Consider the following 15,225-nt stretch of genomic DNA (forward strand, 5'->3'; position numbering starts at 1 on the left):
TTGTAAATGTTGTGGATTCACTCTTCAACACACCGGTGGGCTAAATTACTGAACTATTTGTCTTTTGTCAACGTGACACTTTTTTACTGTTTGGCCGTGTCGGGTGGTGGAGGGTTACGACACATTTATAAATAACGCGATCTAACTCGAAAACGTTTATTATGAACTAGAGGAATGTGATTGGAGAAGGGAGTTTTTTTGCGTGGTAATGTCTTTGTACGTCAAACTTCTTTCACACCGTACTTAGCTAACCGTGCTGAATCGGGGGTGCAGGGTGATGGCGCTAGTGGTGAGGGAAGGGGAAGAATAGAGGTGAGGGAAATGTGTGCTGATGAGATGAGAAAATGTGGTGAGGGAAGGTGAGGAGAGTGGATGTGCTGGTGAAGATGTGGTGATGTGGTGTTGGGGTGAGACTGGTGATGTTAAAGCAGGGGTGGGGAACCTTTTTTCTGCCAAGGGCCATTTGGATATTTATAACATCATTCGCGGGCCATACAAAATTATCAACTTAAAAATGAGCCTGTTTTATTTGGTCAAACATTTAATTAACTCACCCCTAATGTGATGGCTGGAACTGCTTCTCTTTGGCGAGGCGTGTGATGTTAGCTGGCTATTGATGATGTTGCTGCTACTCGCAACTGCTTTTCCAGGTTTGCTCCTAGATGTATTGAATTTCGAGTCCCGCCTGCAGTTGCCTTGGCAGGGCCACACCAAATGATTTCGTGGGCCTTGTACGGCCCGCGGACCTGACGTTCCCCACCCCTGTGTTCGAGTATGGTGTGTTAGAATGTTTAACACGTCGGCTTTCGTGTTTACGTGTTATGGTTTTTACTTTTTCCCTAACCAAAAATAGCTCCGTCAGCCATTGTATTTAAAACGGGTGATATTCTTTTCACACTCCGAGACCGATATCACTGGAGAAAATACCACTTCTCACACTGTTATTTTTAGCTTTCAAATGTTTTATTGTAATATTGTTTAAAGCAAAAATCGCGTTTTAATGCTCCCTTAACCTCATGTACTTGTTTAAACCCATACTTTGTCTGACATTTTGATGCCAAACTATTTCAAATAAGTTTTGAGATTAGTTTTAAATTTATTTCGCGTTTGTTTCGTGGGGGAATTAAGTTTAAACCTTGTTTTGCCCGCTACCACACGGTTTTAGACCATTCATTAGCACAGAACGTAGTTTAAACCAGTTTTTGCGAGAATAAATCTGTTTAAGTTGGCGTTTTCGTTGCAATAGCGCCCCTAGTGGCAGTTTGTGCGAGGAAACCGGGTTTAACCCCAAGAAGTTGCTTTAAACCGGTTTAAACCCATATAGTTGCAACAGCGCCCTCTAGTGGTGAGATGATATACAAAAAAATTGTACTAAATAAGAAAATAAAATGTTTTTGTTCGATCCTATTTCTCTGCATGGTGGTTCTCTTTCTCCCCACCATCCTCAACTCTACATCGTCTCCGTCTCCAGGTCGCCTTCTTCACCATGGTCACGCCGTGGGTCTCCATCACACCTGTGGTTACCCCTGTTCAAGGGGAAGGGACAAACATACGTTAGTTGTTATTCACACACTCACCTGGAGTAAACTCACCTTGTTGTTTCCACGTTTATTTCGTTGTGCGCCCGTCTGATGATGGGATTTGAACCCGGCTTCAGCATCCTGGTCCAGGGTCGGTAGCCTCAGGTGCGTTCCCGCTGCACTACGAAGCCACACGCTGAGTGAAGGTTGTGATGGCAATTATAAGGCGTGAACGTTGCGTGGCCTGGGCACTCTTAGTACGTGATGACGTCATCACGTTCCTTCCCGCAAGTCTAGCCTCGGCCCGTCATCGCGCACGACGGTGAGGTCATCACGCACGCCAAAAATAATTACTAAAAAGGTTGCGAGTGGGATTCGAACCCAGGTGTTAAAACTCCAGAGGCGGGCGCGCTATGGCTTATGCTATATAGACTTGTTGTTCGTTTAAATGCTCTGGTTATTATATAATTGATATGATTTTAGCAATTATTTTAAACAAAATTCATTGATATTTTAAAAAGTAACAAAAAAATATGAACCCCTTGTTTATGAAAGAAAAAAATAAAGTTTACGACAAAAAATGTAAACATTTGTATTGAAATTTGTTCAACTTTCAAGAATAAAATGCTGGATTTGAACCAAAAGACTCACATCTACAATCCCACGGCCCTCTCCACTCCCACTCAACCAACCCACCCACCCACCACCCTGGTGTTGAGAAGCCGCAGCTTATATGACTGGAGACCCGGCTTCCACTGCTGGGGCCGTTAAAGACCCATCATCGCTTGACTGGACTTGGGGGTGGTGGTGGTGATCAAATGACACTCCCGCGAACGAAGGATGTGGCAGCAGGAACAGCAGCGCAGATTTCATGGCGAAGCCTGACGCAGTCTAAACCCAGTAAACATGGAACGGTGGCTCAACGTTGGATCAACCTCTTAGGTTTTTTCGGTAAAGTCACGTAGGTAAAACAATAATAATAAAATAATAAATGAAAATAACTCAATTAAATCACGACGTTTCGGAGGCAACACGAGTCTCCGTCTTCAGGTGGGACCGTCACAGCTAAATGTACCATATCAAGTGAAGAGAAATCCAAGAGACAAGATCTTAAATACTGGTTAGGGGTTGGGGGAGGGGCTTATCTAAATGTGGCAGTCAGGGACTGGGAGGGTGGGGGGGATAGAAGAGAAGGTAGGCGGGGCTAGAAGGGGAAGGTGGGCGGGGCTAGATGGGAAGGTGGGCGGGGCTAGATGGGAAGGTGGGCGGGGCTAGATGGGGAAGGTGGGCGGGGCTAGATGGGAAGGTGGGCGGGGCTAGATGGGAAGGTGGGCGGGGCTAGATGGGGAAGATGGGCGGGGCTAGATGGGAAGGTGGGCGGGGCTAGAAGGGAAGGTGGGCGGGGCTAGATGGGAAGGTGGGCGGGGCTAGATGGGAAGGTGGGCGGGGCTAGAAGGGAAGGTGGGCGGGGCTAGAAGGGAAGGTGGGCGGGGCTAGATGGGAAGGTGGGCGGGGCTAGAAGGGGAAGGTGGGCGGGGCTAGAAGGGGAAGGTGGGCGGGGCTAGATGGGAAGGTGGGCGGGGCTAGATGGGGAGGTGGGCGGGGCTAGATGGGAAGGTGGGCGGGGCTAGAAGGGGAGGTGGGCGGGGCTAGATGGGAAGGTGGGCGGGGCTAGAAGGGGAAGGTGGGCGGGGCTAGATGGGGAAGGTGGGCGGGGCTAGATGGGGAAGGTGGGCGGGGCTAGATGGGAAGGTGGGCGGGGCTAGATGGGGAAGGTGGGCGGGGCTAGATGGGGAAGGTGGGCGGGGCTAGATGGGAAGGTGGGCGGGGCTAGATGGGAAGGTGGGCGGGGCTAGAAGGGGAAGGTGGGCGGGGCTAGAAGGGGGAAAGTGGGCGGGGCTAGAGGGGAAGGTGGGCGGGGCTAGAAGGGGAAGGTGGGCGGGGCTAGATGGGGAAGGTGGGCGGGGCTAGATGGGAAGGTGGGCGGGGCTAGAAGGGAAGGTGGGCGGGGCTAGAAGGGGAAGGTGGGCGGGGCTAGATGGGAAGGTGGGCGGGGCTAGAAGGGAAGGTGGGCGGGGCTAGATGGGGAAGGTGGGCGGGGCTAGAAGGGAAGGTGGGCGGGGCTAGAAGGGGAAGGTGGGCGGGGCTAGAAGGGGAAGGTGGGCGGGGCTAGAAGGGTAAGGTGCAAGTGAAGAACCTCCACGGGGGTTCCGGCCGATGTTGGCTGCCACAAAGTTTTGGCTTGGGTTTCGTGCAATGTCCTGTAACTGCCGACACTGCTGAGCTCAATAGGGCCTCACCAGCTTAATCAACAATCCAGTGTTGAGAGTGGTTTGCCTGTTAATCGGTGGTGCATTTGTTCTCGCAATACACCGTGAACTTTCCTGCCAGTTTGATTCTCGGCCAAGACTAACGTGCAAAGCAATAAATTCCTGAACATGCCAGACCTACCCACGTGCCCCTCCTCAGGATCACACAGATGCCTCACGCATTACGCAGTCAGCACCACAACTTTACAGGTAATCATTACCAGGACATCACATCACACGAGCAAACATGAACAATGATAACTCTGCACGCAATAGCATAGAGTGACAGAGTTATGTCAACTAAAAACGGTTTGATGAAGAGTGCATTTGATGAACAATGATTTGTCTACAGAGCACACAACTGCAGGTAATCGTATGACCTGTCATTTGATTGGAAGTATAAATTCCAGCCGGTCACAAAGAGGAGCATTGGTCAGATGCAACCAGAATTGTGCAAATATATGTATTTTTACCACAGACAAAAATCAGAGAATACTATATTACTCTCGGTCACTGCCAGCAACGATTGATATCATGTATCATGGCCGTCAGTGTGCACCCTCATTCAGAATTTTCACGTTGGAGAAAAATAATATTCCATGAATGTTCAATAAAATAAAACAAGATGACCTTTTGCGTGAGCACATTTATTGAAATGGGGGGGCGGGCGGGGTGGAGTTTGGCAACTATTGTTGCACCACGTGCAGTCCGGCCAATACAAAAAACTAAATCAACTTCACTATTCAGAAATGTTAATTAAACTAGTTCACATTTGTAATCAAAGTGAAATTAGTGTTTAATTTTAAGTGCGTATCATTTACATACATTTCTAATTCCAGCATGTCAGGCAAATGTGCAACAGCTTAATTATTGAATTACATTCTACGCTTTTTTATTGTGCGTGTAAGAAAATGCTTGCCAACTTTGCAAAATACCATTTAAGGAAATGTACCTTTAAAGCAGAGACAAAATCCACAACAAGTGCGATACAGCACGAAATTACTTTCCAGGTTCTTCATATATCACTATACCCTGTCAATGCAATAGCGCTTACAATTTCAGGAAATATTTAACACGATCCATGGATCACCAATGGTAAGAAATAATATTCAAAGCGCACGTTTTTTACATGATGAATGCAAACACTAGAGGTGGCCTGGTGGCTGGCAGTGTTGATGTGAGCTTGGGTTTAACATTAGGCAGCCGCCTGTGATTAAACCAGGTTCTCGATTGTATTGAACCAATCGATGGTCTCAGCTCAGTCACCAATGACTGCACAAATGCAAATGTCAATTGGAGCACTGAGAATTAAAACATTTCTCTCATTGTCGAGTGGGTGCTAAAGTGCTGCGCTCTACTGTAAGGATCAGAGGTCACTTGAAGAAATCTAAAAAAGAGGATGTATCCCTGAAATCCACTTCCATGGGCCGTTAACCAACATGAAGGGCTGCACTGCTCTGTGAGATTTCGGAATGAACTCATCATGATGCCGAATGCACAATCGGGATGGAACTGGAGATTAAAAAAAATATCCAAAGACAAGTAAACGTGGAGATCTGTACCATACCAGCATGTAAGGAAAGAATGGCTGCTTTTACAAGGTTGGCATGTAATTATTACAAAGGTTGCAAGCATATTCAAGAATAACTTTTGCTCCAGCAGCATCAAATCATCTCCTGCAAGGGCAGGCGGGATGGGCGTGCGGATAGACGTACTCGCTCAGCGGAAATAGTTAGGGCAATCGTGCGCACTGAGCTCCCAGGCCTGCTGGTAAGCCGCCACCACCGTCTCATCCAGGGGGCCCTGCTTGCTCGCCGCCAGGTTCTGCGAGAGCTGCTCAGGAGACGAAGCGCCCAAGATGACGCCATCGCCGGCCTCTCCCTGCAAAATTCACATCATCATCATCACCATTAATGGGCAGATGGCCGATAGTAATTTTTTCCACTTTCCTCTGTCTTGCGCAAATATGCGCAACTTCTTCCTGGCACAAAGCTCGCATGTCATCATCAAGCCGTTCATTCTCTTTCGATTTAAAGCTTTCATGACTGCAGGGATTCATCTTGTTGGTTCTTTCGGTAAAGTCACGTAGAAGGGAAATAATAAAATAATTTGTATTTTTCTTATTTTATCATTTACCTTCTACGTGACTTTACCGAAAGAACCAAGAAGACGTTCATTCTCTGTTAGGTCTTCCTCTCTTTCCGGTTTATTACATTTTTCTCGAACAACACACTTAACATTTTTCTGTTGTTGTCCATCCTACATGTGTCCAAATAGTGCCATTTGTCTTCTCATCACTGCCTGCATCTGGCATCCTTCTATGTGCAACCTTTTTCTTCTAAAATGGTCACTCGTTGGGTTCAGCATAGATGCAGTATCCTTCTGCAGCAACGCATTTCGAGTGCAAATATCTTAGCTCTGTCAGTCGCAAAATTCACAACATGTTATTAATTTACCGAAACGCTCACAATCACAAGCTGAGCAGCCTACACTGCAAGGGCTCTAAGGAGACAACATGTAGACACACTTTCTGGGTCACTGGTAGGATGGATTGGGCATGTGCCTGGTATCCACAGCCAGTGAGAGTTATACTGGATGTGGGTGCAGAAATAATTTCCAGGTCACCAACCCGGACAGACCAAACTGAAATAAGTCCTAAGATCTGCACGCACGCTCAGCCTTGAGTGGTGGTACATCCAGCGCAGAGCGGCCTCCGTCAGTGACACCTTGCCCTCCCCGTAGGCCACGTTCAGGGCCTCGCGCACCAGATCGATTCCCGCAAAGTGGTGCTTTTTCCAGTACCTGTGAGAGCCAAAAGCACACCGTCATTAAAAGTCTCCCACCCACAAAGGTCGGAACATAGCGGGAATGCAAAGATGCATCGATTCACAGAATAAGATATATTATTACGATTTAAATACATCCATTGAATCGTTTGCTTGAGAATCAACTTGGGCATTGGCAGAGAAATTGGGAAAAAAGCTGAAAAGGTATAAGGCGGCATGGAGAAGTACATGCTTGGAATTACACTGATACATGCAACAGAACACATTGAATGGAGAAAATACAAGTTAGACATACTCTTTGGTTTTTTCGGTAAAGTCATGTAGGTAAAAAATAAAATAAATGAAAACAACTAAATTAAATTTCAATTTAAAGCTTTCGTGACAGCAGGGATTCATCTTCTTGGTTCTTTCGGTAAAGTCACGTAGAATGGAAATAATAAAATAATAAAAAGAAAACATTAAATAATTCTCACGACGTTTCGGCCACAATGCAAGCAGCCGTCCTCAGGTGGAGAACAGGTCTGTCGAGAAGACAGAGTCTGAACTAAATTAAATCACGTTTCGGGCGCAACACAAGCATCCTTCTTCAGGTGGGGACAACGTAGCGAAAGCACAACCACTTAAGCACAACCACTTAAGCACAACCACTTAAGCACAACCACTTAAGCGGTTGTGCTTTCGCTACGTTGTCCTCACCTGAAGAAGGATGGCTTGTGTTGCGCCAGAAACGTCGTGATTTAATTTAGTTGTTTTCATTTATCTTATTTTATTTTTTACCTATGTGACTTTACCGAAAAAACCAAGAGAGTATGAATCCTTGCAGTCACAAAAGCTTCAAACCTAGCTTCAAATCAAGTTAGACATGTTGACCGTTATGAAAAGTGGGTTTTGTGCAGGGCACATCGCTTGAAGGGATGACTGCAGGTGCTCAAGACTAATGATGGAGCATAAGCCAAAGGAAAAATAAATATTTACAAGAGGAAATTCACCGCAGAAATGATCAAATCCCTTCATGTGCGGTCGCTACATAGATTGTTACCTTGCAATACCATGCGAAATGAATATAATGACGGGAAGCCTTCATCCACATTGGATTATCCATGGCTGATGAGGAAAATGCTAATTATATGCGAACATTACAATTAGACTAATAGAGCAAAGAAAATTGCTCAAACAAGACAAAACACACAAGAAACAATACAAATAAAGCAAATAAACTGAATTGGTACTGTCATGAATTGTGATAACAAATCAAATTGCCAAGGGGGAGGGGATTACCTATGACATATACGTAGAAGCCAGGCTAAAAGAGATTTTGCCCCCAGTGGCCGAGCGTACCTGTTGCGGTAGGCTTCGGCCCAGTCATTCCCAAAAAACCTCCCTTCTGGCTTCTTTGTGTCCTTGTCCTCGTAGCAATATTTGCCCGTGAGCAGTCCCCCTTGCGCACGAGCGAAATGAGACCAAACGCGACGTTAAAAGCCTGAGCACACAAACATATTGTGCTCATTAAATTGTATGTGCAATGCAGTCAACACTTGATTATCCGGGGTAATGGGAGGGGTGCCCATCTACATTGTAATGAGTTTACAGGAATCCTGAAGCCACTAGGAGGCGCTACAATCACCACAATGTTGAAGAAAAAACACTTCTTGAATAAAATCACAGCCTCGAATAATGAAATTAGTGCCCAAATGTAAGTTCCACAATTTATGTACAATTCTAATTTGAACGTCAGTCACATTTATAGTGACGCAGATCGGAGACGGTAATACTTAGAGGCACTTCTTTAATAAACAAGCACCACTGGGATATATACACATCCTACATGGGTGCGCACTATTATAATTAAGACCGTCTATTTGTTCGGCGGCACTACTTAGTTAGAACAGTTGGTGAGCTGTCTGACTACCAGCACCCCGGGGTGGTGAAGACGGAGACGACGACGAGATGGTGACGACGATGATCTTGAACAGCACGACGGGGATTCCACTTCCTGCAACAGCCCCGAGCTCCCGCTCAGGGCCCCCCCTTTTACTCCCCAGCGTGGCCTTGCTCCGCCCCGGCCACGCCCCCCTTCTGGAACCTACTAGCGGGTTCCTGGGGTTTCCCGCTGAGCCCCTTCTGTGACCTTTGCCCTCGATGTCCCCCTCTCGTATATATCGTGGCCTGCTGACGCGAGTACTGCCGTACACCGCAGTTACCCTTTTCCACCGGCAGTTAGCGCTATATCACTACACATTCGTAACAGCGTAATCATTGAGTTATCGTCTAGACTCTTTGCATGTGCATTTCAGTAAATGCCTGCCAACTTTTCAAAAGACAAATCCTCTTAAAAAGAGGCATAAGCCACAACAAACGTCCCACACATTCTCCACAACCTCGAATCATGACAATTCATGGAGTCGCCGCGTGATGCGAAGGCGTCACACGCTTGGTAAATCTGCGCTGCGTTCACCACCTCCAATGCCTTGCTTCGTCTAACGGAACAGCCTAAGCGCAGGTTGGGACAAGTGCCCGCACACCGACGCCCCGCTCGCGCATACCGGCCAGAGGATTGTAGGCGTAGAAGCGCATGTTGAAGCGACGCAGGCAGGGCAACAGCTCGGTCTCCACCTGGCGCGTGCAGGCGTTGTACATGCCCTGGTACAGGCTCGGCAGCACCCAGTTGTTGAAGTGGCAAATGTGCCACACCTCGGCCACCTCCCACGATGAGTAGTTGGACAGGCCTAGCTCTTTGAACTTGCCCTGCAGGAGGTAAAGAGGAGGAATGCATTTCATGTCAGGGCAGCACAGTAATGCATTTTTTGTTGTTGTTCATTTTATGAAAATCTTTTTACCAAGTGTTATCCTGATATTGCTGTCAGCATCATTTCATGAGATATAGTCTTTATTCTGCAGGGCAGTGCAATCCTGAATGTTAGAAAATGGCCAAAGAAGTGGATATCACATAATTACCTCCGAGATCCCTTCAAGTGACCTTTGGTCCACATAGTAATAATTATCAACACTAGTTTAGACAAACTAAGTGCAGAACCAAATTTAATATTAAGAGTTTCACCCTCCCTCCCACCCGCGAGTCAAACGACTGTGCAATCACGTGCTCAGATACATTTTTAGGTTGTGCACATTTATGCAAAGCACCCTGTGAGTGGATCTGTGTTGGTAGTTATGAAATTCCTGGCCTTGCACCGCACCAAGGGCCAGAAGTTAATGTCTACCAATATACACGTTGCGTGCATATCACCCAAATGTAATGCAAATGATATTTGCATCTAGCCACTGTGGTGGCACCACTGTGGCGATGTTAACTACCTCGCCGGGTATATAGGACGTCGTCGGCTCGATCCAGACCCTGACACATGTATATTTGGAGTTGCATGTTCTCCCCATGGTCTCGTCGATTTTTCTCCAGGTCCACCGGTTTTCCCCTCCACATTTAAGAGTATTTGGCTGCTATAAATTTCCACGTGATAATATGCCACTTTGTTGAGCTATCATTTGTGGCCAGGTCGCTTCTGAAAAAGAGCTATACACTCAGTTGGCTTTACCTGGTCAAATAAAGAAAAGTTTAGTTTCAAATGAAACAGATTGCCCCGAGTCCAGACTATAGCAAATGTGAGGATGGGTGGAGTGGTGTTTATCAACTCACTAAACAATACACCGGATGTTTCAGATAGACTCCAACTCCAGGCGACCCACCAATTCCACAGTCTAAGCTCTCTGAGCTACAGATCCCAACCACCACTACATCCAACATAACCAATCACCCTCACCTCCCAAGAGGATGGGTCTCTGTCCTTGCCCCATGGCAGATCGGTCGATCTGTAACCACCGGGACAAACATAGGTCCAACGTCGTACTTGCCCACCCCACCAAATTAAGTGGTGGGCTGCCAATTTTCAAATCCTTTTACCGCATACTGAATTTAAAGCTAAACAAATAGTTTAACACGTAGGCTTTGCGACCAATATCATCCATAAAAGAGGTGGTTTGGGTTAGATCGCGTAAATATATGTGTCGTTTAAACCCGCCCCCACCCGACACAGCCAACTAATGAGGGTTGTCATGTAAACAGAAGATTAGAGAATCTATCGAAGTTGAAATAAATCAAAACAATGTTAACCGTTCAGATAGCTACCGCCTTAGTGCTGCGTGGAAGCGAATCATCAAATAACACATTATTTAAATGCATGCCTATAAAGGGCACCATACTTCAATAGGGATTACCGTTGGTACGGCTATTTTAATACACACAATAGACAGGAAGGACAAGATCAAAGGGCTCACATAATGCACATGCATAATGTACATTGACTCATAAATCCCCATCCACACTCTGCGCAAGAGCGCAGAAGTGTGGCCACCACATCTAAGCCTCTTTATAAGGAACGAAACAGTTAGACTTCTCCACAAATCTGACTGTCGCCTGATGAAGCTAGTTGTAATTACTGGCGAAACGTCGTACTCAGATTGTAAATGTTGTGGCTTGGCTCTCCAACACACAACCGGTGTGCTGTACTAGTGACGAATTGGCGACGTTCTGTTTACGTGACAACCCTTACTAGTTGGCCGTGTCGGGTGGTGGCAGGTTTTAACGACACATTTATATATTTACGCGATCTAACCCAAAAAACCTCTACGAACCAAACAGGTTCACAGAATGTACTATATGTATATATTCAGCAATTAGTTGCTACGTGGCAGGTGACGGCCGTGCCTCCTGGTGGAGCGCGTGGCAGCCGGCGAGCGTCTCCTCTAGCGGTGTGTTGTGGTCGGGCGCGTGTAGATAGAACACGTCCGCTGAGGAGCGACGCAGGCGCTGCAGGGATGTGCCGAGCTGAACGCCCAGGCTGTCAGCTTTCAGGGTGTTGGTGCCCCATGGGTTCGCCTTGGTGTCCACGCTCACTGAAAGCCAGAAAGACACAACGAGCATACACACTGATATTAAGAAGCCGCTGGAGCTATGCATTTTAAAATCTAGATTGAAAACTAATTTCTTTAAAACTGCTTTTTGTGTTTAATTTATTGACCTTCCCCCCACACTTCCAATAAGCGTGGTTTGCTACATACGGTGCAAAAGAAGTTCAACATACATACACGGCGGATAAAACAGGTATTGATAAAACTCTGATCAACGTCTGCACTTAGTCTTGTTATGAAGGATGCCTGGGTGTCTCTCCTTCACTTTTGTCTGTGGAAGACCTCCTCCCTCCCTCCCTTGTTGTCACCTCAGCCACTTTCATGTTCTCCCTCCATCTCATCTTCAGTCTTCCTCAGCCTCTCCTTCCTCCAATCTCATTTTGAGAACTCTGAAAATGTTTACCTCCTCACTCCGCACAATAGGGCCATACCCTCTCAGTCCTGTTTTCGCTTTGTCAACAATATCTCATATCCCCTGGTATTTTCTGATGCCATCACTTCTCACCATCTAATTTACATGCCTCCACATATAAAGAAACATATTTTCAGTCCAATTTTGGCTTTCCAGACCAATATTGTCCAGCAGTATTTGTTTAAACAAGAAAACTCTGGACTGGTTTAGACCTTCTGGGTATGATCAGTACAGTTACGTTTGTTAAATAAATGCTGTAGGATTTTCAGATGTTATTGGCAAGGTACTCAATATAAACTATGGGACCCCCTTCTTAAAAAGCAAAACTTTACAAAAACTCATGGGTAAATGGTGTAAAAATTTTCAACATTAAATTATTTGGCAGCAAATTTTTTTTATTTATTTAAACAATCATTTATGTTTTCACATCCACATGGAAGAAAACGAAGGTGTGGGGCCGCTCAGGGCAGTTACCGACCTTGGTTCTCAAACGTCCCGCCAGTGCCGCAGAGAGTGCCCAGGATCTCCTCGGAGCGCCCGCCCGCATACATGAACGCTGTGTCCAGGTGCCGGTGCCCACCGGCCGTGAAGAGCCGCGTCATCTCACGACTCATGGCCTCGTCCGGCACGCCGACCCATCTCCATGGTTCCCAGCACTGTGCGCGGCAGTGTGGCCACGCGACCTGCCATGGCTCCTGTAGCAGAACATATGAGCTCGGCTTTTATGATAATTGTTTTTTTACCCTTTTATCTGGCAATAAAACTGACACCTTTTTTTACGAGGAGTCATGTTTCAATATTATATCATATTTTTTACTGGCAAATGAGGTACCTCGGTTTGTATGTTCATATATATGACAACAATCATAAATTACCCCTTATCTCTATGTGGGTGGGGGGTCATTATTAGCAGCATATCCTTCTCATGGAAACCCTACAGGCAAAGCTCATGTATTCTCACATATGCTATTCACAAATACAATGAGTCAAATTCTTGGTTCTTTTGGTAAAGTCACGTAGAAGGGAAATAATAAAATAATATTATATAAAACAATACAAATTATCACGACGTTTCGACTGCAACACAAGCAATCATCATCAGGTGTGATATCTACAGCAAGAAAATGTATTATTTCCCTTCTACGTGACTTTACCGAAAGAACCAAGAATATGAATCCCTGCAGTCACGAAAGCTTTAAATCACAATGAGTCAAGTTTTTTTCAATAGCCACTGTATAAATTAAAATGTAACACCAAGTTATTGTGGTACTACGTAATCGGATATTCCTGTTCGAGCCACAGTGTGATTGTGGCCATACAAACCGAACTACGGATCTTGTAGCAAGCCATTGTATTCTGCACTCCTTCAAGCGAGGAATTGAAAAACCACACGAATTCTCTCCTGACGCCCTCTCGTCGTGGCCTGCAGACCTCGTACATTTCCATGTAGCTCCCAAATCATATTGCTGCAACATGCAAGAATATAAGACTGTCCGTAGAAACTTCTTTTTGTAATGTGGCACAATGTGTTTTGCAACGTTACACATTAAATGTTGCATAATAAACATCACCAAAATGGGTCATACTCCTGCCGTACAACGTTGGCAAAGGCGTTCTCAGAAAGTGCCACTTGATTTGACAATACAGTTTGTGGCTTTATACAGCACCTGATGTTGTGGGTCTATGAGCACTGCACCAGTGCACTATTTCTATTCTCGCCGACGGGAACATCTTCAGGATCGAGATGCTAATGTCCAGCCGTGCTCGCCACGACGAAGAGGGCTTCAGAAGAGAGAAAATTTCGTGTAGTGTTGCTATTCCTCCTCCGATGTACATGCATGTCAACCCCTTATTAGTGCCCTACCTTATTACAGACCAAGTGCTGCATGCCTTTATAAATCTCAACGTTCATCCTCCACGAATAGAAAAACACATTTGACTCAATTTCCCTGTACAAGAATACGGGTACACCGTATGGGTTGACAGCTATGGATGTAAGAGCGCATGACGACAGTGGTGCCCTCCATGATCCAGTTTGTATTGCACGATCACACTCGGGGCTACTGTGGCTTGTGTGTCTAATGCAGGGGTCGGGAACCTTTTTGACTGGGAGAGCCATAAAAGCCAAATATTTCTAAATATATTTCATTGAGAGCCATATAGTATTTTTAACGTATAATAAATTAAATGTCTTACTTTTAATGCGACTTCTGGTCACGGAACCCGTGACCCGAGAAATTTTATCTTCAAAACTAATTTGTTTACTTTAAATTGACACAGTATTATTAAGCAATATCACAAGTATTTTAAAATCAGTTCCAAACGGATTTTATTTTTTATTTTTGTTTTTCAACTCAAAATTGTCTGGGAGCCATATGCAGTCACCGGAAGAGAATTCCCGACCGCTGGTCTAATGTATCTCTAGCAGTCTGTGCGTGTCCTCCACGTGTCTGTTATCTTCTCGCTGTGCAGTTGTGGCTGACCACGACGAGAGGGCCTTCAGGAGAGAATTCAGAATTAAGTGGTTTACTACATGGGCCATAGTTTGGGTTTCATGGCCAGTCTGGGAGTTCGTGCAGTTTCACTCGTGCAGTTTCCCTATCATCTCCCCCTTCTGTTGAACGGGCACGGGCTTAGTGGTTCGAGAGCACGGAAACCCACAAATATCGAGATCGGTGTTGTTCCGTAGAGCGGCAGTGGTCCCAAAGGTCGTTTACTTGTCGATATTACTTCACCATTCGCTGCATCGCTACAATTCTCACCGCCACCAAACCGCAAGTGAAAACCAGCAAGTTGCCCTTGTACTCACCGTCTTACTTACACCGCCGAGGTTATATCGCGAAACGTCGGGCAAAGACTTTAACAAGCACAGCGCTTGGTTAAGCCACAGCTTTGGTTCAAATCGTTACATTGGCAGCGTGCAATTCATTGCGAACGCGGGCGGTAAACGTTTAGCGCGGATTTAAGCGCTCGTCTAAATGTGCGCGAACGAATGAATACAAGTGTAAAATCGTCGTAATTTAAAGTTTTAAAATCGTCGTAATTTAAAGTTTTAAAATCGAACCTCTTAGTCGCGGCCTGCAGCGTTGCACCCACACAGATGGAATCGACTGTAGCGATTCTCTTTACGACAACAGATTTCGATTCTGTAATCGATTCGTAACCGTCCGTCGACTCCGTTTCGCTTATTCTGTCTCGTTCTCACGACCGTAGTCGACTTAGCGTAACGCTTTTGTGCTGGATACATCAACGTAAGTGAATTGTAAATAATCGATAGT

The 15,225-nt window shown here is 45.8% G+C and overlaps 1 protein-coding gene across 1 annotated transcript; it reads right to left on the minus strand.

Annotated features, from left to right (window-relative positions):
- Positions 1-4,364: 4,364 nt before the first annotated feature.
- LOC133351404 (aflatoxin B1 aldehyde reductase member 4-like) lies at positions 4,365-12,637 on the minus strand. Its single transcript, XM_061566571.1, is given in 7 exon segments — positions 4,365-5,710; positions 6,502-6,631; positions 7,954-8,053; positions 9,159-9,360; positions 11,333-11,520; positions 12,426-12,570; positions 12,572-12,637. Coding segments are annotated over 7 exon segments (993 nt in total). The 3' UTR covers positions 4,365-5,548.
- Positions 12,638-15,225: the final 2,588 nt, after the last annotated feature.

This window comes from Lethenteron reissneri, chromosome 37 (assembly GCF_015708825.2).
Source record: "Lethenteron reissneri isolate LAM-NWPU_2019-01 chromosome 37, ASM1570882v1, whole genome shotgun sequence".
Classification (NCBI taxonomy): Eukaryota; Metazoa; Chordata; class Hyperoartia; order Petromyzontiformes; family Petromyzontidae; genus Lethenteron; species Lethenteron reissneri.